We start from the raw sequence: 23,856 nt of genomic DNA, 5'->3' as shown, positions 1-23,856 counted from the left end.
CAGAATATACTCACACACCATGGAGGGAGAGCGCAATTAATGCTTTAATCAACAGTATCACATTATAAAACATTGATGGAAAGGGCTTGATGTGGTTAACAGTTAATGTGCAAAATGGAAGGAGAGATTTTTTGAATAAGTTCTGACGTAGCGAAAATTTAACTCCCAGGACTGATCAGCTGGACCATGTGCTCTGCACAGCTGAGCTGGCAGCGTATCCGGTCTGCTGCGACGCGTTGTGCTGGTGGAACCGGCGCCCGACCCACCCAACAAATGGCCCAATAATCCTGCAGCAGAACAAATGTTCTGGATCCTAAAGTGTGGCATCCAAAGGCTCCAACTCCATCCCTAAAATGCCTTTTCCACTGTGAATCCCAGAACTGTTTTGTGCGAGCCGTTTCCTACTAGATATATATGGCGAGCATCATAATAGATTGGGCGTTTCTCCAGTTATATTGGCCGTAGGATTTACTCATCATCACCACCAGAAAGAAAGAAATATGGCTACCAGCACATTAAATGACAGCATGTATTACTTCTCCTAGTTGTCCAAGTTTGCTTAGAATTTGCACAAAACCTGAATGGAAACACGACTATTGAGACAGTTTTCACAATTAGGGACTGTGTTTTGGAGATCTTTCCTTATGGCCACAGAGCAGTACAAACAAAGTGAAATGCAGCACGAAGCAAGAACTTAGCTAATTCCTACATTAACTCACATACCATGAAGAACTTTTTCTACGTCTCACTCTCACCAACCTCCCCTCTCTCTTTCCTTCAGTCTTTTTCCCTCTCTCTCACCAACCTCCCCTCTCTCTTTCCTTCAGTCTTTTTCCCTCTCTCTCACCAACCTCCCCTCTATCTTTCCTTCAGTCTTTTTCCCTCTCTCTCACCAATCTCTCCTCTCTCTCTTTCCTTCAGTATGTAGCCCTTTGACCCAGTGTCCCTGTGTTTATTTAGCCATCAATTCCCTGTGTCAATATGCCTTTATTTAGTCATTCCTTCACAGCAGCCCTGTCCTTGGGACCAGCCCAGTCATTACCTACAACTCTCCCTCTCTCTCTCTCTCTCTATCACACACTACTAGAGCGCGACTGATATTATCTGCCTTTTATTTATTTATTTATTTATTCTATTTGTATATATTCTACTTATGTGTTTTGCCAGGCAGCTGCTGCCAGCCTACATCTGGCTATGTCTGAAAGAAGGAAGGAAGGAAGCTGACTGACTACTTCTTCTGTGGTGTTTTATGGCAAGTTGGCATCCTTTATGTTGCATTACCACCTCCTTCTGGATTCATCCATCCACTGTTTCCCTACATTCTGTCTTCATATCTGGCTCATTCCGGCCTCTCGCAGATACGAACCCCCTAAGCTGACTGACAACCCTCAAAGGTGAAGGAAGCTGACTAAAGCGCAAATTGTGTTCACACGAAATCGCCGGCGCTGACTGCGCCAAGGGGGTCGCTGCAGCTGGTCGTCCTATCGGCGCAGCTCGGGGGAGGGGGCGTGCAGCTCCTCGAAAATCTGACTTTGCGGCGTCAACACGGACGTGACGTGACCAGCACGAGAGCTGTGATTGGACGTGTGATTGTTGTGAGGAATGAGGAAATGCAATTTCCTCATTTAACAGTGCTTGTCCCTCATCTAGCAAAGCCTTCTGCAGGCTCACCGGAATGAGTTTTGAAATGGAGGGACAGTAAAATGTCCCCCCACCGACATTATTGCAAGTTCTTGGTAAACAACACGATAGCGTCATATGTAATGGACATGATGAGTGTACCACAAGCGACCTAGTGTTTTTGAGGTGTACCACGTTACGTTCGAGTATGCACAGTCTCGCTGTCGCCGCTCGGCGGCGGCAAGGCTCCAAGTCGAGGCTGCGCAGAACCCTGTCAGCACCTTAAGGCCCTGTTTACACTGCAACGCAATTAGCAAGTTAGTACCTTCCTTTTACATGGCAACAGCGTTCTTGGGGCCTGAAAATGCAAAAAAGTGTAAACAGGTCATCACTGATGACATTACTCACTGATGACATCACTCAGTGATGACATCACAATTGCTCAAGTGACATCACTCTGGAGTCTGACTGACTCACAAGCCTGAGGACAAATGACGTCATCAGTGGCCAGCAAAAATATTGCCAGGCAGCCAGATGACGGATGACATCAGTAACACATATGCTGCCTGGCATAAAGCGAATTCGCGCTTGTTATCATAATTATTAAATTCACAGTTAGGTTTACTATTTCAGTACACTGATATCATTTTACACAATAAAGTTTATTGTTAAACTGTAAAATATCCTGCCTCCATTACATATCTTTGTCAAAAGTGTTGGAAAATTAGATATTGTATATATATAGTACAGAATAATGTCCGATATATTGATATCGATTTTTTTTTTAACTCCCTACTATCAGTATCGGCCTCAAAAATCCAGTATTGGTCAGGCCCTAGTCTCTCCCCAGACTCAAATATTACGTTGAATCGCTGTGCTCCGCATACTACAAGTGAGTCTGTGCCAGTTAACAGCAACTGCTGGTTTTGAAGGCAGGTTGAAATTGAATGAGTGACAGGTCGTAGCACCGATGAGAGAGCAAATGGGCTGCGCCTCCCGTGTTGTCTGATCGCAAAGTCGTTACTGATTGGAGAGGACTGAAGCCATCACTGGCATATGACTGGCCAAGTGAACGGTTCCCTCCCATAACCAGCCCTCTGAGGGAAAGTGTCCCAGACCCAGAGAGAGCTCTGCAGCATGCAGTAACGTAGTGTATCAGCGTAAGAACTCTCATGGGTCTGGCGTCGAGACTAGTTGGGCCCTAACACACACACACACACACACACACATACAGTATCAACACTTACACCATACTCAAGATATGCAAATTACACCATCAAAATGTGTAAGATTTCCCCCCGAGCCAGTGTCAATATTGAAGTTGTTTCAAGATGTTAAAATGGCCAACATAAACTTCTGTTATAAGGCGAGGCGCACTGGTTGTAGGCAGCCTGGTGAAGGAAGTATTAGGATAAATCAGGCCTGATGTGAATCGTTAAATCGATCGGTTTACAGACAGGCCAAACTTCTGGGTATTTTCCCACCATATATATTCAGACTGGGGATAGTGACGTTTAAAGATATGTAGTAGTATGGTGTTATTACTACCACAGCATTAGCGGGGTTCAATTCTGACACTGCTATTCGATCTTGGCACAGGACTGGTAGAAACGCACCAATAGAAGCAATATTGATATTCAAGTTGGTTCATACACATTTTGACCAATGGATTTCCATTACATTTCAATGACTTTAAACCACGTTTCCATGACCAAACATTTTGTGAAGAAAAAGTGAGTGAGTTACAACATTGTAACTTTAAAATATCACTAGCCTACTAACAGATTACAATAAATGAAAAACTAACATGGTCAGTCAGTACTCCCAAAAGGATATCCACCTGATTCTGGACTAAGCTGGGGTCTGGAACCAAGAGCTACATCTAATATGCCAGACATCAAGTCTTACGCCTTGTGCACGTTGCGGCAAACTTTTTCATGTGTAGCCTACTGGTCGCCTGGCCTACTGTGTGGCCTACTGGTCGCCTGGTGCTGCACCTTGATTGGCTGTATTTCTGTCTTCAATTGGTTGATTTCAAATTGGCCCCTCCTCTCGTCACTGTCATCCGTGGCTCATCGCCTTGCAAAGCATGCTGGGATACCTGGCGACGTATCCAACACAAAATGAATGGGCAGCAGAGACACCAGGCGTTTACACGCAAAAGAAATCACTGCAGTGTGCAGAAGGCAATGAAGGCATTAGCATTTTCTGCATTTTGACACACTATGCTCGATGTTAACTGGGAGAAATGAATTTTATCTTTATCATTTTGTCCAATGACAATGTTGAGTAAATGTAATGGAGTGGATAGGTACTTCAGATTGGCAGTGAAAAAATAGTATGTGGGAAATGTGCAGACAGAATAAATGGTTTGAAGCTGTTAGAGCAGAGCAGCATTGTCAAATTAAAAGACACACAGACTTCAAAGTTCCCCTTGCTGGCTAAGTTTCTCTACTGCTTTGTGATTAACAGCGTCTGTACAGTTACATAAGGAAGTATTGATTAGACCATTTTTGCCTATGAAAGGATGGGTGCCGTCTCAGTCTGAGAAGGGGAAATGCCAGGAATGCACGCGCGCATGCACACGCACAGTACACGCGCGCGCACACACACACACACACACACACACACACACACACACACACACACACACACACACACACACACACACACACGTATAATAAATGAATACGGCTGGGTATTGGTTCAAATTTCAAGAATCGATTCGATTCCGATTCACATCGATTAATCCCGATTCGATTCAATTCGATTCGATTCTGATTCGATTAATTTCAATATCGATTTGGTTAGTGATACTAAAACATGTTTTTTTTGCTGTAACCTGAATTACATGACTGTCCAGTTATGTAACACAGGGGTTCCCAACCCTTTTTGCGCCAAGGACCGGTAGATACATGGGGAAAAGAAGTTGCGGACCGGTTGTCAATTTTAATGGTTTTAGTTACACATATATTTACTCACCAGGTGGTGACAAAGGGTAAATAACAGCCTTTTCATCTGTCAATAAAGAAACTTTCACAATTATGCACAGTGATTTGATTTCAGCCTATATAATTTCTAAAAGTAGATATTAATGATCAAACATTTCCATTTATGTAGCCTACAGTATTTATGTTTTTGTTTCAACTACAAACATAAACATCAACTTGAAACTGTTTCAACTACCACACACAGCCTATAATAGTATAGCCTATGTTTATAAAAAATAATAATAATAATAATAATAATAATAATAATAATAATAATAATAATAATAATAATAATAATAATAATAATAATAAAAAAATAATCGATCTCTGGACATATGAATCGATATCAAAGGATTAAAATAAAAATCGATTAAAAATCTGAGAATCGATTTTTTTTAACCCAGCCCTATAAATGAAGTAAACATGATGGCCAAAAGAGATATCATAAGCTATTTCACAATTCCAGGTGACATTTTAATGAAGTGCAGAAGACAGAAAGAGGCAGAAAGACATGGAACGAGACAAGAGTCAGAGATGAGTGTTTCCTCCAGGAAGATGTTGTGGGCTGGTTGGTGTTGGGGCTGGGATGGGGCTGGATGCTCGGCCTAAGAGCTAACAGATGTGCTGCTTATGTCTTGCATGTCAAACTGCCACACCGTGGCAGGAACCAAAACAGCATAGCAGCACTGCACTGGTTTGGACATGGGAACCAGAGACAGGACGAGCGCGGAGGCTCTCGGGATGGAAAGACGGCACAATGGGGGGTTGGAGTAGAGAGACAGGAAGACAGATGGAGAGCGAAGGAGGGAGAGCCAGATACTTCTAAAAAAAAAAGCTACAAAGACAGAGACTGACAGAACGAAAGAGAGCAAGAGAAAAAGAGCAGCAGAGTGCAAGAAGAAGCAAAATGACAAATGTTTCCAGTGTCTCTGCACAACAATTTAAAATATAAACCAAGGCAATTGTGAAGCTTGCAAATACACAAAAGCAGCATAAAAGCCAAAGGCGATGAGAGGGAGGTAGCTAGGGTGGGTGGGGGGGGGCAAGGCAGTGTGGTATTTGGGTCAACATCTTTCATATTTCGAGCCTTTAATTTGTTTACGCTCATAAACAACTGTTTGCCAATACAACATGGTACTCTGGGCTGGCTGTTTCAAAGCCCACTGCTCCGAGCTCTCTCTGCATTCTACCTTCAGTTCCTTCCCAAAGCTTTTAAGTCTCCTAACGAGATTAATTAAGCCAGTCCAGAGTTTGTTTAACGAGGCCCCACTGGCCTGAAGCATGGAAAGAAGAACCGTTGCTGGGAAATAAAAGCTTCACATCCCAAAATAAAAGAGCCACAACTTTTAAACACTATTGATCATCATCATAGACAAGTTAAACTGAGCAAAATGCTGATAATCCATTTTTACCTACAGGGCAGAATGTAGGATGTTGGCAAGTCAGTCCTGTTAGTAGAAGATCACAAGATTGACTCCCACAGCAGCCAGTGTCCATCCCACTATAGGTTGTTTCTAACTATGTGATTCCAATGATGTTGCTGGGTGGCAACTCTCCCAGAGCTACTATGGAGAATGGAGAAAAGTGAGTATGCAAGAGGGTTGGATGCTAAACATATAGGATTATGATCCATATACAATGAAGAGAGAAGCCATTTTTCCAGCAACTTGTCTGATTTTGCTAGTGCTTTCCTATGTAGCCTGCTGCTGGTTGCCACCCAGCATGATCACGTGGTTTGCAAACTGGTCAATGGTCTCACCCCGGTCGCCAATCTTGACGTGACCTATAAAGTGCCGTTGACTTCCTGTAACTTGTTGATCATGTTGCTTGCAGTGTGAACATGCAGTGAATCCAATAATGTGTTTCTTGAGGGAATTAATGGTTTAAAAATATGCCTTGATGTCACTATAATGACATTTAAACAGAATGGTTTAAAAATATGTCTTGATGTCACTATACTTTATAAACAGTGGGAGATTGCCTTTGTGCATCCAAGCCTAGGCTCATGACTAGAGAAACACAATCCACATCACAGACTGAAAGAGTGATCCTGGCCGATGGCTGCTATCTTCAATGTTGTGATGCCAGTGATTCAATCATAACATATCAAGTGGTCACTAATGCACCAACAGTTTGACCTTTCACATCACAAATGAGATTCAGAAGTTGGCCCAAGTGCATGCAGACTCCAGTCAGACAACGCATGAAATGGGAGGGAGGCCTCAGATGAGCTGGAGTGAATAAACAGATCTGAGACCTTCCGGTGAAAGTTGCACCACTGCTTTTTCACCACAGCCTAACCTCAGATTTCTGATTTCATTGTCTACAGAGACCATCTCCAACCATATCAGCCAGATTATCTACTGCTCCAAATAGGAGGCTTCAAAGGAACATTCCACACAGCGGCTCCCATGGATGTGACGTGGACCAACCAGAGAGGCTTACTCAGAAACAGAAGAAAAACTTACTCAGAAACAGAAGAAAGAAAGAAAGAAAGAAAGAAAGAAAGAAAGAAAGAAAGAAAGAAAGAAAGAAAGAAAGAAAGAAAGAAACTTGACTTTGCTCCTCCTCCTACGTCACAGCTCCTACTGCAGAAGAGAGCAACCAAGTCAAGTGATACAGAGAAAGTGTGTGAGATGTGGCCCTCAGTGACAGGCCCTGTCCCCTGGTCTGTTTGCTATCTCTGCTGGAGAGAACCATTGACTGCATTTACATGGACTTGAGTATCCCGGTTATGAGGCTTATCCTGGTTTTGATCATATTCGGCATATGGCGTTTACATGGAACACAGAGAAAGCAGCTTATTCATATCCCTGTATACATGATAAGTACTAGTATCCCGGTTACTGATTACTGCATGCTATTTGCGCAGGCGCATGTGATCTTTACAACACAAACCGGGCATCATTATTATTAATTTTCCCCGCTTGTATTGTGTGTGACATCATTCACCTTTTTTGGGCCAAGACTGTGAGGGATTCCCTCTTCAAGGTGGTCTGTCTCTGTTTGCACGTGGATTCTTTCTTTCATTTTAGTCACAACACCTTCGTCCTGTAGTCTGTATACTACAGACTTGAATAGGTCAGCATTTCAATGCTTTCTTCTAAGCTGCCAAGTAGCCTATATTTAATTCTTTCATCACCGAAAGACAAAACTCTGTTTCCTCATCGCTGAGTGAGACTTTGTTCAAGCTGCGCCTGCGCAGTCAGACACCAGGATAAGGTGTATATACATGCAGCAGTATCCCTGTTTCTTTGGGAGTACTCCAGCTAGCATAACCGGGTTTCTCAAAACCAGGATAAGGGCTTATCCAGGTTTCTGAAATCGGGATATGATGTTTACATGCGCAAACACAAAAACGGGATACTCCAAAACCCCGACAATAACCAGGATACTCACGTCCATGTAAAAGCAGTCTGACTCAGAAACAATAACCAGGATACTCACGTCCATGTAAACACAGTCTGACTCAGAAACAATAACCAGGATACTCACGTCCATGTAAAAGCAGTCTGACTCAGAAACAGGGAGGAAGAGAAAGGAAGGAATAGATGGAAGGTTGACTATATGGAGGCTTTGAGACAGAAAGAAAATGGGATGGGAGAACCTGAAAGATGGATCCTGACAGAACAGTTAGACTAAGCAGAGAGTATGACCAGGTGGAGAGTGAGAGAGAGGAGACAGAGGATAGTAATATGGATGCAGATGTGGAGGGACAGAAATGGTTGGTAAAACACAGAGGGTAACAGTCTAGGGTGGTCTTACCTATCTGCCTCTCCAGATCGGCTGCCTCGTCCGGAGTGGCCCTGGGCAGCACCCCCGGGTCGCTGAAGCTGGTCCTCAGCAGCGTGCCCAGCACAAACACAAACAGCACGCCACCTATCACTGGGATGGCTGGGGTCAGCGTCTGAGCCAGGAACGGACAACTGGGAGGACAGGGAGAGATGAGAATGGAGGGGGAGGGAGGAACGGTGTTTGAGTTAGTCCATCTCAAACAGGAGCCTGAATGGGCAGAAAACAAACCAGAGACACGTGCGTAGTTCTTCTGTTTGACTTTGAATACCTGAAGCGGTAAAAAGCAGGACGCTCAAACTGCCAGAGCCCTGGAAGATTATAGGACAGACATCAGCTGAGGGACAAGTGTCTGTCTGCGCTTTTCAGAGTCCAAACGTGCAATGTACAAATTCTGAGCAAAAACATTTAGAGGATGCCAGTTGAGACAAGATGAAAATTTGTCAAACGGACATAATTGCAACATGTTGCAATAATGGCCAGTAGCTGGACATAAGCCCTCTACACACAACCATGCACTGTCAGGGTCATTCCCCTGTGTTGTAATCTGGTCTAATGATGAGAGATAATTCAGTCTAATCCTGTTAAACGTCTGCTGGTGCAGGTGCTTATTACAGTGATCACATTTAGTCCCATAGGGCCGGCCCACAAGCTGCCACATCCCCTTTCATTAGCTGGTGGAGAGGTCACATTCCTGGAGACAAGGGAACTGATGGAGCATGTGGTCACCATGTGTTTTGAGGGATGCTGTTGAGGAATGCAAAACAGACGATACCATCAGTGTTTATATAAAGGCTCGTTTTCATCTGTTCATATATTTGACAAACTGCCAAATGCAGGCATGTTGGGTTAATCACATGTGGAGTATTGATTTGTTTTCTAATTGGCCTAAGATGTAACCATGCTGAATGCTTTTGTCAGTTGACTTTCATTAGCATAGATTTTGGCGCAAATAGTTGAGAAAACAGTAGGGCACTTTGTACTTTGGACCACCTCCAAAAAGGTTCCTTTTAGTGCAGCGGCACAGCTGATTTGATCGTTTTAGTGCAGCGGCACAGCCGATTTGATACTTTTAGGGCAGCAGCCAGTGTTGGGGGTAACTCATTACAAAAGTAACATATTACATGTAATATGTTACTTTTAGCAGTAACTCAGTAATATAACTTATTACTTAGAGCAGTGGTTCTCAAATGGGGGTCCGCAGATCCCCAGGGGTCCGTGGCACTTTGCCAGGGGGTCCGCGAAAAGTTTTCAGGTAAAGAAATAATAATAATAATAATTTAAAATTAATTTAAAAAAAATTAATTAATATACTTACAATATCACAATTTGTCAACAGTACAGAAAACCACTGTTGACAAATTGTGATATTGTAAGTCGCTTTGGACAAAACAAAAGCGTCTGCTAAATGATGTAATAAAAAAAAATATATATATATTTATAACAAAAATAGTTTATGCTTTAAAGGAACACTCTGCCCATTTTCAACCAGCTTTGTAGCATTAGAACATCAGTAGTATATCAGAAAACTGTAAACTGTTTTGAAGTCTGTCATTTAATTTGACAGTTATTGAGTGTTAAAGTGTGGACCAGTAACATCACTGGTCCACACTAACTCAAATTAATAACTCATTAACTCAAATCAACTCTCAATAACTGTCAAACTAGATGAATGACTTCAAAACGGTTTACAGTTTGAGAGTTGATTTGAGTTAATGAGTTATTAATTTGAGTTAGTGTGGACCAGTGATGTCACTGGTCCACACTTAACACTCAATAACTGTCAAATTAAATGACAGACTTCAAAACCCTTTACAGTTTTCTGATATACTACTGATGTTCTAATGATACAAAGCTGGTTAAAAATGGGCAGAGTGTTCCTTTAAATATAAAATGGTTAATGGATTATATTCTAATAACAAACCTATCAAATTAAAAGTCAAGCACATTACCGTGGAAACAATTAAGCTTAGCCCAAAATCACAAATCAGAATGAGGGGGTCCCCGGTATATTATTTTCTATCTTGTAAGGGGTCCTTGGCTGAAAAACATTTGAGAACCTCTGACTTATAGGTTTCAGTAATATTATACCAGTTACTTTGTCAAGTAACTCAAGTTATAAATTGAGTTACATTTTATTCAATCAAAGCACATATTTAAAAAAGATACAATCATTTCCTAATCAAACTGTGTTTTTATGCAAATAAACACTATAGATGACAATAACAAAGGAAAAGAAAAACATTTAGAATTTTGGACGGTTTAAACTGACTTCAAGGCGGTTTAAATAATTTTTCGGGATGGTTCCGGGGCAGCAATGTCATTCTGCTGCTGCTGTTGTTTCGGTAAGACTAATGCAAAAGTAGTGTAATAAGTAACGAGTTACTCTACACAGAAAGTAATATTGTAAAGTAACTTATTACTTTCAAATGAAAGTATCTAGTAATATGTAGTATACAATTTTGAAAGTAACTTGCCCAACGTGCAGCCGATTTGATACTTTTAGTGCAGCGGTGCAGCCGATTTGATACTTTTAGTGGAGCGGCACAGCCGATTTGATACTTTTAGTGGAGCGGCACAGCCGATTTGATACTTTTAGTGCAGCGGTGCAGCCGATTTGATACTTTTAGTGCAGCAGTGCAGCCGATTTGATACTTTTAGTGCAGTGGCACAGCTGATTTGATACTTTTAGTGCAGTGGCACAGCCGATTTGATACTTTTAGTGCAGCGGTGCAGCTGATTTGATACTTTTAGTGCAGTGGCACAGCTGATTTGATACTTTTAGTGCAGCGGTGCAGCTGATTTGATACTTTTAGTGCAGCGGTGCAGCCGATTTGATACTTTTAGTGGAGCGGCACAGCCGATTTGATACTTTTAGTGCAGTGGCACAGCTGATTTGATACTTTTAGTGCAGTGGCACAGCTGATTTGATACTTTTAGTGCAGCGGTGCAGCCGATTTGATACTTTTAGTGCAGCGGTGCAGCCGATTTGATATTTTTAGTGCAGCGGTGCAGCCGATTTGATACTTTTAGTGCAGCGGCACAGCTGATTTGATACTTTTAGTGCAGCGGTGCAGCTGATTTGATACTTTTAGTGCAGCGGTGCAGCCGATTTGATACTTTTAGTGGAGCGGCACAGCCGATTTGATACTTTTAGTGCAGTGGCACAGCTGATTTGATACTTTTAGTGCAGTGGCACAGCTGATTTGATACTTTTAGTGCAGCGGTGCAGCCGATTTGATACTTTTAGTGCAGCGGTGCAGTCGATTTGATACTTTTAGTGCAGCGGTGCAGCCGATTTGATACTTTTAGTGCAGCGGTGCAGCCGATTTGATACTTTTAGTGCAGCGGTGCAGCTGATTTGATACTTTTAGTTCAGCTGTGCAGCTGATTTGATACTGCATGCATTATTGCCTCTTGGAAAAGAAGTGGGGCTTGTTGTGAGGAGGCTAAATGACATGGAACAATCAATGAACAGGGTGCAGAGGAGAAGGGAGATGTACAGACGTCCATTACCCCATTGCAATAATGTTCAGTAGCAAGCTGAAATAAGCATATGATGGGAGAAGCAAGCACTTAATACTGCACTAAACCGGTCACACAAGAAGCACTCTCTTCTCCTCAGCGCCCACAACTTGCATTGACTTCATGCCTGGCAGCTTCACGCTTCGAAAATAGAACAGAATCCTGAACGATCGCTTCAGCGTGGCTTGAGCGTGGCACGCATGCGGCTGGTGTGAACGGTCTCGCCTGGACGCCAAGGACGCCGAAATGAAACTGTGTGGCTTCGGTGTTCTTCTGTGCTCTTGAGTCTGTGCTGGCCCCCCCCCCCTGCAGCATCTGGTTGAATGCACAGGTGAGGGGCATCTGAAGCAATCAGTCTGGTGATCAGTTGTTGACTGACAGGCAGACTCCTCCTCCTGCCCTGTCAGTCACTGCTCTGGTGTCAACCTAAATAAAATGCAACACCCCGCACACACTATAGCTACTATCAAGCATTTTGGATTTCCGTTGGTGCCACTCTCTCTTATCACTCTGGCAGAAGCTTTTTCCAAACATGTGTATGATTGGTTGCCGATGCATACAATCACCATCACCCCACCTCCCCTCCAGATGGTAACGCCTCGGGAGGGCGGCTACATCCGCTGTCCTGTGCCAACACCAGCTACTCCTCACCAACCAAGCCAAACTATATTTAGGCTTGCCATTTGGGGCTCTGCCAATGAATATGGAGGATATGAACATGGATCGGGAGAAGAGTTTCAGGGAAGCAGAGGAAGCATGCTTAGATTAGCTGATCTGTGTTAATTGAGGCTTAAGTGTTGTCTGCAAAACCCCTCTCAGCTTTCACCTAACCTATGGGAGGGGCTGCGAAAAGGTTATCCAAAAATTATAATTATATATATATAATTATAAAACGGCTCTCTCAAATCAAGCAATCTGATTGGTTCACAGCCATTGTATAATTCCAGTAACCGAGTTCAATAACCCATGGCCATGGGTTATTGGTTGCCATGGCAACTCTCTTACTAAGAGAGTAATAATAAGGCTTACCTCAAATGACAACGTAGAAAAAAAAATGGCGGAGACAGCTGTCAGATCCTTGTGAATCGATCTTCGCTTATAACTTTACTAATACTTCGCAGAAAATTATGTTTTGTACAAGAATAGATGCGGGCTAATGTCTTCTTTGCAAAAGAAAGGCTGTTAACCCCGCATTTAACTCCGCATTTAACCCCGTAACGTTAGTTGGTGTCGGCCTTTGCAGAAAGCATTCAGCTTCTCAAGCGCTGAGAATGCAACGCTGCGCTCGAGCTGCCTGCCTGTCGGGGTTTCCAGAAAAATCTCAGCTACTCAGCAAGCGCCAGGATTGGCCAATGTCAACTTCAGTCTCCAGAACGATCCAATCAAATCACCCGCATGTTCTTGCGGTCCCGCCTTACAGTAGTGTTTCAACTGACTCTATCAGAATGACATGCCAGTCGGAGTCGGACTTATAGTATTATTATTATTATTATATTATCATACTTGGAAACCGTTTTATAAAAGCAATATAGCACTCGAGCAGCGTGTGTTGTGGAATATATCCTGCTGATAAACTGTTATCAGCGGGATATATTCACCACAACACACTTGCTCTCGTGATATATTGCTTAATTATATACCGGTATATTTATTTATAATATAAATAATATAATATATTTATTTATATTTATAACACACACACACCATATATATATATACACACACACACGCACACCGTGTATTATATATATATATATATATTATATATATATATATATATATATTATACATATATATGTTATGTGTATATATGTGTGTGTGTGTGTGTGTGTGTGTGTGTGTGTGTGTGTGTGTGTGTCTGTGTGTGTCTGTGTGTATGCTTTTTTTTTTTTTTTGTCAGCCAAAATATGATAACCCCATAGCAAAGAGCACAAGAACGAGTGTGTTAATGCATCTCTGCTTGTGTGAGTGGGTAATCAGATGACTACAGCCTGGCATACTGCCATGTCCTCAGGTGTGTGAGAGGGCACATCTTGTCCGCCTGGCTCAGTGAGTCAGATGCCAGCTATGTGCCAATGAGTTCAGTACAATTTGAATTAAGTAAACACAACAGCCAGCAACACGTTGGGCCGACACTCGGCCCATTTGCAAATTCTGAAGAGGAGGAGCGCGCTTTGCTCCTGTCGTTTTGAAGAACAACATTTCAGGCTATGACAAACGAAAGATCAACCATCCAGAGACCTATGATGTTATTCTATCCAAGTGGAAACTGGCCAGCCCTGCTGCCCTCCACATCTGGACTGTGAGTGGACTGAGGAAACAACGCTGGGTTGTCTAGGACATCTGCAGGGGGCTTCAGGCAGGACAACACTGTGGCAGCACAAACACTTCTCCAATGAGACACTAGCCTGGAGTTCCCCAGGGCATGTATTGTAATGGAAGTCCCCTTCTGCCATCGTCGGGCTTGGCCACTGGGCAGGGTGGAGACGGACGTTCTGGTCCCGTCCCATTGCCATGGGCCAGATTACAGAGGAGATACGTGTTCCAGCACCGTGTCACTGTAATCCAACACTGGGACATATCCCTGAGCTGTGCACTGCAGCCCATCTTCCCGTTAGTCTTCCCAATCTGACACCAGTACAGCTCACAACAAGCAGCAGTGCTGTCTCAATTAACTGTCCCCATTGTTCCCATTTGACATAGTGTGTCATCTAAATCTGTCTTCGCTATTGTGGCTCCTAGACTTTGAAACAGACTTCTTCACAGCCTTAGGGAGGATGAAACACTTTTAAAAAGCATCTTAACATGGATTTATTTTCGTGACCATTTTCTTAATCGTATACGTTATTATACCTTTATGTTGTGTGTACATGTGTATTCAGGGTTCATATACATTGTCCATTAAAGCATTCCATAATTTTTCCAGATCTTAAATTTGTTTTGAATAGTTTGTCTGGTGTTCAATATGGTTTTTTATATCTTGCCCCTGCCAACTAGGTCATATCGCTGTATATAGAGATTGTTCTTCACAGTGACAAATATCAGAATATGTGACATGCTTTGGAGGATTCCTACATGGTTTCCATTTTAAGATTCCTTATTTTTCCCAGCCCCTGGTTCTTGACTGGATTTATTTTGGTGGGTATTTGATATACTGCATGCTGACAGCGGCTGGGTAATAAGAACATCCCTCTATCTGAAGTTGAACATTATTCTTAACATCAAAAACATCTGTGGACTCAAAGTGAGTCTAGACTACAACAACATAAAACCTCTTAATTACGTGTGTATCAGACCTGAACCACAACATTTCTCCATGCTTTTCCCAGACATTTTTTCTAATTCCCCAAAATTCTCCTAAATCCCTCCTTTGATTATTGTAACACACTTAAAAAAACTAGAAGCATGGTTAACATTAGGGGTGCTCCGATCACGTTTTTTGCCACCAATCGCCGATCACCTACTGTCTGAGAAATATCACAGACCGATCACCGATTATTATTTCTTTAAGCAGCTATAGCAGTCTATTATAGAACAGTTTTCATTTTACATATAGGCACGCAAATGCCTTGGTAGGCGGGAGGACTGGAGGTAACGTCCCTCTGCTCTACTCACCGGCTGATTTGTGTGATTCAAAGACGCAAGGGGCGTGTTCAGTCTGGTGTGGTGTGGAGGTGAGTAAAAAAAAAACACTGACGAAAGCAAAGTGTGTGATTTGCAACACAATGATATAAACGTTAGAGCACAATATGAAAGCTAAACGATAGACATTGAAGACATGAAAAAAAAATTTTTACACCAATTAACTGCGGAGAAATGGACTGCCTCATGTTTCTCACGTGCAGCATGATCGGCTATACAATCGGCAAAAATAAAGCAATATCTGCAATCAGCCGATCGCATATTTGAGGTCAAAATCGGCCAATAGAGATTGCGTGCAGATCGATCGGAGCACCTCTAGTTAACATCCTACTCATGAATAACCCTGTAGGAAACAAAATACATACATGTATTCTCAATTACCACTCGGGTAAAATTATACTTCAAGAAGGACAGTTTCCTTCTGTCCTTTCACAGATCCTCACAGAACGTGTGCATATCTTTCAGTAATGTTGGCTTGTTTGAATAAGTCAACACTGCTTAAAGATATGCACACATTCTCATGTTCTTTTGGCCTCTTTGAATTATTCAATTTATGATGCACAGAATCAAGATGAATATAAGCCAACTGAAAAACCGAATAAGTAGGGTAAAAAAGGAAGGAATGATAATATAATGAAGAGTATGAATAAGAGTGGGATTAAAGTGTGCTTGAACTAAACCACTGAAGGCTTGGAATCAACTTAGTCGATCCCAAGAGCTTTGCAGCTGTCAGTATCGAGCTGTGTCCTGGAGTGGAAGGGGAACTGGGCTTGCTGTGACCCACTACAACAGTTAGCGCCGCACTCCGCCTTGAGAGGAACTGGCAAAAACAAAATGCCCAGGCAATTTGCTGTTGCCCCTCCTTGCTCTACTGCCAAAGACATGGTTGCCTCAACTGCCAGAGGGGAAACAAATAACAAGAGAATTCCAGCAGATTTCAAACCATTTAGGCAGTGCTGACGAGACAATTCTTTACAGGAACGCTGAAAAGAGACAACTACTCCCATCGTTTAGGGGAGAAAGCTCCGCTCCTTGTTTCCTGTGGGGAGTTAAGGGCATGGAATATGTAACATCACCATCACAGAGACAAACAGCACCTATCCTGATAAATATGAATATGTAACATCACATCACAGAGACAAACAGCACCTATCCTGATAAATATGAATATGTAACATCACATCATCACAGAGACAAACAGCACCTATCCTGATAAATATGAATATGTAACATCACATCATCACAGAGACAAACAGCACCTATCCTGATAAATATGAATATGTAACATCACCATCAGAGACAAACAGCACCTATCCTGATGTTAGCTTGTTGTGAGTGAACATCTAATGCACATTAGAGCTTATAACAACATTCATCCCTCCTTTGAAAAATGTCAGGGCTCGCCGGCCACTACATGACATAACAAGCACAACCCTTTTAGACCACGGCGCACCCCCCGCCCCCCCCAAACACCACCCATATGCCCCTAGCCACTAATCCTACCCACCCCTCATATCCTGACTCTCTACCACCTAGCTACGAGCATTTTCACACTAAACTCACTAAACGTCCATGACTGACTTGGCTGATTGAGTGAATATTGGGAACATGCAAAAAAAAAAAAAAAAACATTTCCAAAATTCACAAGCTGAACTTCCCATGGAAAATGTCCGCTCCTTTACAACCCTATCGATTACGATAGTGGAGAAAATAATCGGCAGATTAATTGACAATTAAAATAATCATTCGTTGCAGCCGCCTAAAGCATTGAACACCTAAACCACCGGCATGTTTTTCTGTCAATGCAGGCAGGGAGACCAGTTCTCACACACACACACACACACACACACACACACACACACACACACACACACACACACACACACGATAATCCCTGCCAGCCTGACTCCAGTTAATGTGACGTGAACCCAGCAGGAGTTGGTTTGACATCTCCCAGGCGAGAGCTGCTTGCAAGACAGAACGGGATGGGAGAATCAGCAGCAGCATGGAAGATGACAGACCCTGACCCATCTACATAATGAAATCAAGCCAAAGAACATATTAAAAACATTAGCACATTACATTAGAAAATAAATGACTTTGGCAGTTTTCACTTGCACCCTGCTGTGTTTAGTCTATTTAGCCTAAGAAAGCCGACTGAAAAGAGCCAATTACAAAGTTCCAGGAAAAAGAAAATCAATGCCCAATGTCATTACCAGACTTCTTTTCATCTGCCCATTCAATCTGTCCTCTACTCAGTCTGATTGGTCACACATCACATTGATGAATCCAGCAATTACAGACGCTAATGGGAAAATCACTAAAGTTGTGAAAAGCTTGACAGGCCTCGAGTGAGGGTGCTATATCTATAACCATTATACTCCAAAGTACTCAATCAGAAAGTCAAGTGTCCTAGTGAAATGTCACATTTTATCAAAAGTAGGGATACACCAATATGAACATTTTGGCTGATATCGTGATAACCGATATTATTAACATTGCTTTATGGCGGATAACTGATATTTACCGATCTCGATATGATCTGTATAAAAATACATTTAGGCTAATCAAATACTGTACATACTGAAAAACACATGTAAACACTGGGAATTTGAAAAAGTAATGCAGGTCTTTATTTCCTTTTTTTTTTTTTTTTTTAAAGCCCATCATAGATTTACTGCATTGTTAACTCTCAATGTGAAAATTTTGGCTGATACCGACAACCGATATTAACATTGCAACATCATACCAATGCTGATATCTTAAAAAATTACTAAGATCGGCCGATACCAATATGATTGCCAATATAACGTGCATCCCTAATCAAAAGGTCATTTGGAGCTCAGAAACCACTGAGCCTTCTCACTGCCTGTAAAGAAAACCAGATGGTGTGGATTTGTGATCACTTCTGTGCAAAGTAACACTTGGGATGAAAACATGTCATCTGTTGTTTCAACGTGTGACTCCATCATGGAAAGCTTCCCTGGCAGGCGGTGATGCAGATGGCAGAGAGATGGCTGAGGAAGCAGAGCAGTGCTAACAGCAGCCTCTGTCCTCGGCTCTGTCATGGCCACCGGACACATAACGGGAAGGCAGGCAGGTGGAACAGAGAGTGACAGGCTGGTCGAGGTGGACAGAGGTCAAACGCCGAGCCGAGGCCATTAGAGAGGGAGGGTAGACTGACCTTCCATATAGACACAGATCAATAGAGATATGTGACTGAGCTGAGCTGTAGGCAGATGACCCCTAGCCAGTTAGATCCCCATATAAGAATCAAATCCATTTTTATCAGCGGTCTTAGAGAGCATCTCTCTCATCTCAGCCATTTCAATAACCTGCCGTTCCTCTGAGGCCTGCAAACAGGGGATACTGAGGAGCCACTGACTGGATACTTTGCAAGTTACAGCATCATTTCCCGTTTGGTTTGGTACAAAATCTTATATTAAACCAGGACATGAGGGGCTTTGTTTCCATGGAGACGGACAGTATCCAATGTCAGACATCGTACATTTGGAAAGGGAATGCGGTTACCCTGGAAACAACCACACGAGCAGGCTGAAGCCTCAAGGCAAAAAAAAAGACACTCATCAAGACAGAGATTGTGTGATGATATTCATTATAATCTTTTTATTCGTTCCAATGAACCATTCGGTTGAGGAGGACAAAGACTGAATTCTTGCATGATTTAATACAAAGATTGTGGCAACAAAACAAGATGGAAGTCATTACTGGGTACAGACACTACACAGAAAAAGTTTGGCTTGAGGTCTGGGTGGGGGATGTCTTTTTATAACTTCTATTGTTTCTTGGCATAGTTCTACATTTCTCAGTTTTCAATCTCCAGGACATGCATAAATATGTGGGCTGGGACAAGGGTTTTGAATGACTGTACTCACCACATATTTATTACACTGTGCTGTATACGGTTATCTGGCAAACATCATTTCAGTCAAGTCAGCCCTGTGTTTGTGGCCTAAACTTGAAAAGAATGTATTTCATCCTTCTCGTTCACCCTAACATCGCATGAACAAAGGGATTCACAATAATACATCTCTGCAATTCAGATGTGGCAAAAGCTTTGGGTGACTGTAGAGCCTATGGCTAATACTTTCTAGTATAACAAAGGAGAAAACTAGGCCTTCGTGGCTTTAATGTTGAAAGCATAGTACTGATGTAAGGAGACTTTAGACTAGCGCAGTGTCCCCAAAAGCAACCCAATGTTAGTGTACAGAGAGCTCTGGGAATTCAAATATAACATTGCTTACCGTGGGACAACATTTGACTGAACATTCTGAATACAAAATATCAAAATAAACTCATCGTGGGATAAATGATAAACTGAAGCTAGGAAATGGTTGGCAGAACTCTTCTCTAGCCACATGACATGCCTAAAGCAACAGGCTAACACAAATAGCCTTGTTGGTCCATTTCTTAGAAAAAAATAGTGTAAAGGCTTTGAGATGATTCTGATGAACTTGAACTATTTCTTGAAATTCAGAAGTGTGAAAGACGGTTGTGAGGCGGGACTGATAAGACAGCTCTTTGACATAGCCTTTACAGATTATTACTCATCATCACATACTAGCTATTTATAAAATCGCACAACTTTCACCAAGGTCTGTATGAATTATTGACAGCTGAAGGCAGTGTAATAAACCTAAGAGTAATGATAACTAATTATTGAAACAGCATAGTGATATATGGTTAAAGGCAAAGCCTTCAGCAAAATATATAAGTGCAAGTCATTAAAAAGCTGAAAGTACTGTTGCACAATAATGCATAATTACAATGAGAGGAGGTACAAAGCATTCAGCTAGCATTAAGCAGCTAGCATTAAGCAGCAGCAGAATGTCATAAATTGGCACTGGGAAAAAAAACTCTGCTGCTGGTGAGAAACTAGAAAGCAGAAGCCAAAAAGTAGCAGGCAACAGATGATACAACTACACATCCCTGCTTGATACTCTTACGGCCGGGACACACATCTTGCGTCTGCTGTGCGTCTGCGTGGCGTTACCTGTTGATTTTCATTTCGGCGCCCATGTTAACAGGTTACAGCAGCCACACCACCGGCATAAGACGTGCATCTCAGGCCGTGTGTCTTGCGAGGCGTGAGACGCGCGTCATCTAGAGAATAGAAGCGACGCCTATTTTTTCTGCTTACCGCGCGCGTGTCTCTACACAAATAGACATTAAAATGATATTTTACAGGGGCAGCCACAGCCAATCAAGGCTCGTTTTGAATGATTTGAGATGGGAGGATGAGCTCACAGCTGCAGTTCTCCTGCCCTCTGAAAACCACATACAGTACATAGGCTACAACGTGGCTTCGTTCCCCCCCCCCCCCCCCCCACACACACACACAAATCAATACTGCCTCGATTATGAAGCCCAAGCGATCTTCAGTTAAAATCATCATTGTATTGTTTATAGCAAATTTAATAAAAGGTAAACTCTATAGGAAGAGAGTTGGCAGACAGACAGCAGCGCAGCAGTTGCAACGCAGCAGCCACGCTGCCTGTGTGGATGCTGCGGGCGTGCCAGCCGCAGCCCCCACGCCACGCACACGCACTAGGTAGGTAGACGCAAGATGTGTGTCCCGGCCGTTAAGCACAGCAGAGTCGGGTTTGGTTTTGATCTCCATGATAATCCTAAGTATGACATCATGTTTTGGCCCAAATTTAATCAACCCACTTTGTATCATATATAATCTCGGTAATATAAGCACATGGTCAGTGCTTTACCTTCTCTCTCCGTTTACCTCATGGAGAAAAATGCTCCTGCTGCTGCCTGCAGAAACTCCGCCCCCACCAGCTGCAAGTCATTATGGCTTGTTAAGACTCTCCATGCGATTCTCCGTGGATGTGGCATACTTAAAAAATAAAAATAAACAATAACAGAAGCAGATTCTGCAGATGGGAGCAGATCCTGCCTCTCCAGCACAACTTCCGCAGATTACCGAGTTTGTTAATGATACAAACTGGGTTGATTACCGGTAAAGCCATCCTTTAACTATGTCCGACGCTACTGTTTATTATTTTTGTTCCTGGGTGTTCCTCTGTTATTCATATTTATGCATCATTATTTGGTGAGTTGGATTCTGTTTTGGTTTTGAAGCTGCAATAAAAGAAGTAAAAATGGCTAGCCGTTATATCTTAGCATCCTAGCATTTCATGGCTCTGTGACGCGAGGATTAACAGATTGTAAAGGTTGAAATGCAGTCCCACGTCCAAGTGATGTGAAGCGGCGGTGTGGGCATATTAGAGTTCTATATTGATTATGTTCGTGAGGTGACTCACTTTCTGAGTAAGCATTAGGGCTGTGCCGATTCACTTATCTCCCGATTCGATACTATCACGATACTTTGGTGCCGATTCGATATATATTGCGATTCTTAAGTATTGCGATTCTACGATTATTGCGATTCGATTAGGGATGTTCATTTTGAAAATTTTCCAAAATCGATAATCGGTGAAAATTAACGATCAATTATCGATCATCGATTTTATTAATACTTAGAAAATTTTCAATTTTTTCAATTTTTTTTTTTTTTTTTTTTTTTACAAAATGAATGCCTATGGCAGAAAATACGAAAGACAACGTGTTCTCCTCAATGAACTCTTTATTTCAATGTGTCTCCTCTCCAACACTGCTGTCCCCGGCGCATGCCGGTGTGAATTTCCCATGTTTAAAACAGTTTTGTTGGCACAAAGGCCCGTGCCCAGCCAGAAAACTAGAGACTATATGAAGCTCCACCTCACGTTAGTCGGCTGTGCAATGGAGTGGGGCGAGGAGTAACGAATTCCACCCAAACCTAGTGCAAAAAAAAAAAAAAAAAAAAAAATATATATATATATATATAATTAAAAAATCGATCCAAATGCCACAGGATCGATTCCAATCCTTAACGATCGATTATCGATTTTCGATAATTGATGAACATCCCTAGATTCGATATTACGATTTATTGCGATTTTTGTTTCTTTTTTTCTTTTCTTTTTTCAGTTGGAAAAGTTGAATCATACACTTCTAGAGACTGTATATTATATCATGAGTAGGGCTGGGCGATATAGTTAAAAAGTATATTGATATAACATCTTTCATATCAGTCTATATCGATAATTATTGATCATTTTAATTACCTGTTTTTATTAATAAAAAACATGAGAAGAAAAAGGTTGCATTTAGCCACTTTATTTTGAACCACCTTATTTTCAAGGCACACAGGTAGGTCTAATTTGTCACACACACACACATACATGCTCTGAGTGCAACTGCAAGCATTATTTACAGACATGGTGATGTTTTACTTTGATGACAGCCTAGCATTGCCAGCCTTCTAAAAAAACGTTTGGTAACGTGTATTTCAGGGTTGTAGGGTTAACGTTAGGTGAATCAGAGGTGTGGAAAAGCCTGCGTTTGGGCGAGAAAAAGCCTTGCCTCGCTGAAAATGCGGTACATTTCTCCATATCAGTTTTATATATCCATCAAGACCCCGCCCAAGCAGAAGACATAAAGTCATAAGCTGTGTGCTCAATAGATGACACAATGAGTTATTCCTGTCCCAAAGTACAAGTAAAACCTTTCCAACAGTTCAACTTTGTCTCTGCTCACAGAAGTGAATTGAGCTGTGGGTGCCCCGCATTCTGTAAAGTAACGTTGCAGACGTCCGTATTTGTGAAATTGGTGTCTTAACATTAACGTTAATTTCCCGGGTGCTTATTAATAGAACACATGTTAACACGTTACGTTAACACGAATTGAAACTCGCCCACATCGAATTCTTTGTAACGCCGGGTGAGATCAAACGAGTGGCGTCAGCGGAGGACCAAAATGCGAGACTCGATCATTAGCCAGGAATGGGTCTCGCGCTACTTTTGCATGCTAAAATAAAGCTGATAATGTACAATTTGATTCAAGGGGGGGGGGGGACCTAACCTTGCTTGCAAGATGGATAACCTCGCGAGATCAAAAGAGATTATCTCGACGTAATCCATCTTGTCATGCCCAGGCAGTTAGGATGATTGGCTGAACCATGGCCGGCTCGACGAATCAGCGGCAGCCTTAGGCGGGCTTAGGCTCGTCTGGGCAAGTAGTGGGTACATGGTCTTTGTAGTTCTTTTCACTCGTCAACATCGCTGCCGCCGCGGAAGTGACAGGCAGTCTGAATTAAATTGAATGTAACGTTCCCAATTCTATGTATTAAATTCTAAAAAACGACCCTCAACATTTGGGAAGGCTAAGCCACACAACTAGTTCGTTATAATCGAACGTCATGCTTCGAAGGCGA

At 42.2% G+C, this 23,856-nt stretch overlaps 1 protein-coding gene across 2 annotated transcripts in view; it reads right to left on the bottom strand.

Moving 5' to 3' along the window:
- LOC310773672 (palmitoyltransferase ZDHHC14-like) overlaps nt 1–23,856 on the bottom strand; it is a 122,389-nt gene that overhangs the window by 68,118 nt on the left and 30,415 nt on the right. For both annotated transcript variants that reach the window (XM_083633595.1, XM_083633596.1), the window contains exon 3: nt 8,376–8,536. In XM_083633595.1, the coding sequence (XP_083489721.1) occupies nt 8,376–8,536 (161 nt within the window). The remainder of the gene's footprint in view (nt 1–8,375; nt 8,537–23,856) is intronic.

The sequence above is a fragment of the Poromitra crassiceps genome, assembly GCF_964638095.1.
Source record: "Poromitra crassiceps genome assembly, chromosome: 3".
In the NCBI taxonomy this organism is placed as follows: Eukaryota; Metazoa; Chordata; class Actinopteri; order Beryciformes; family Melamphaidae; genus Poromitra; species Poromitra crassiceps.
This window is presented reverse-complemented; position numbering and strand designations above follow the sequence as displayed.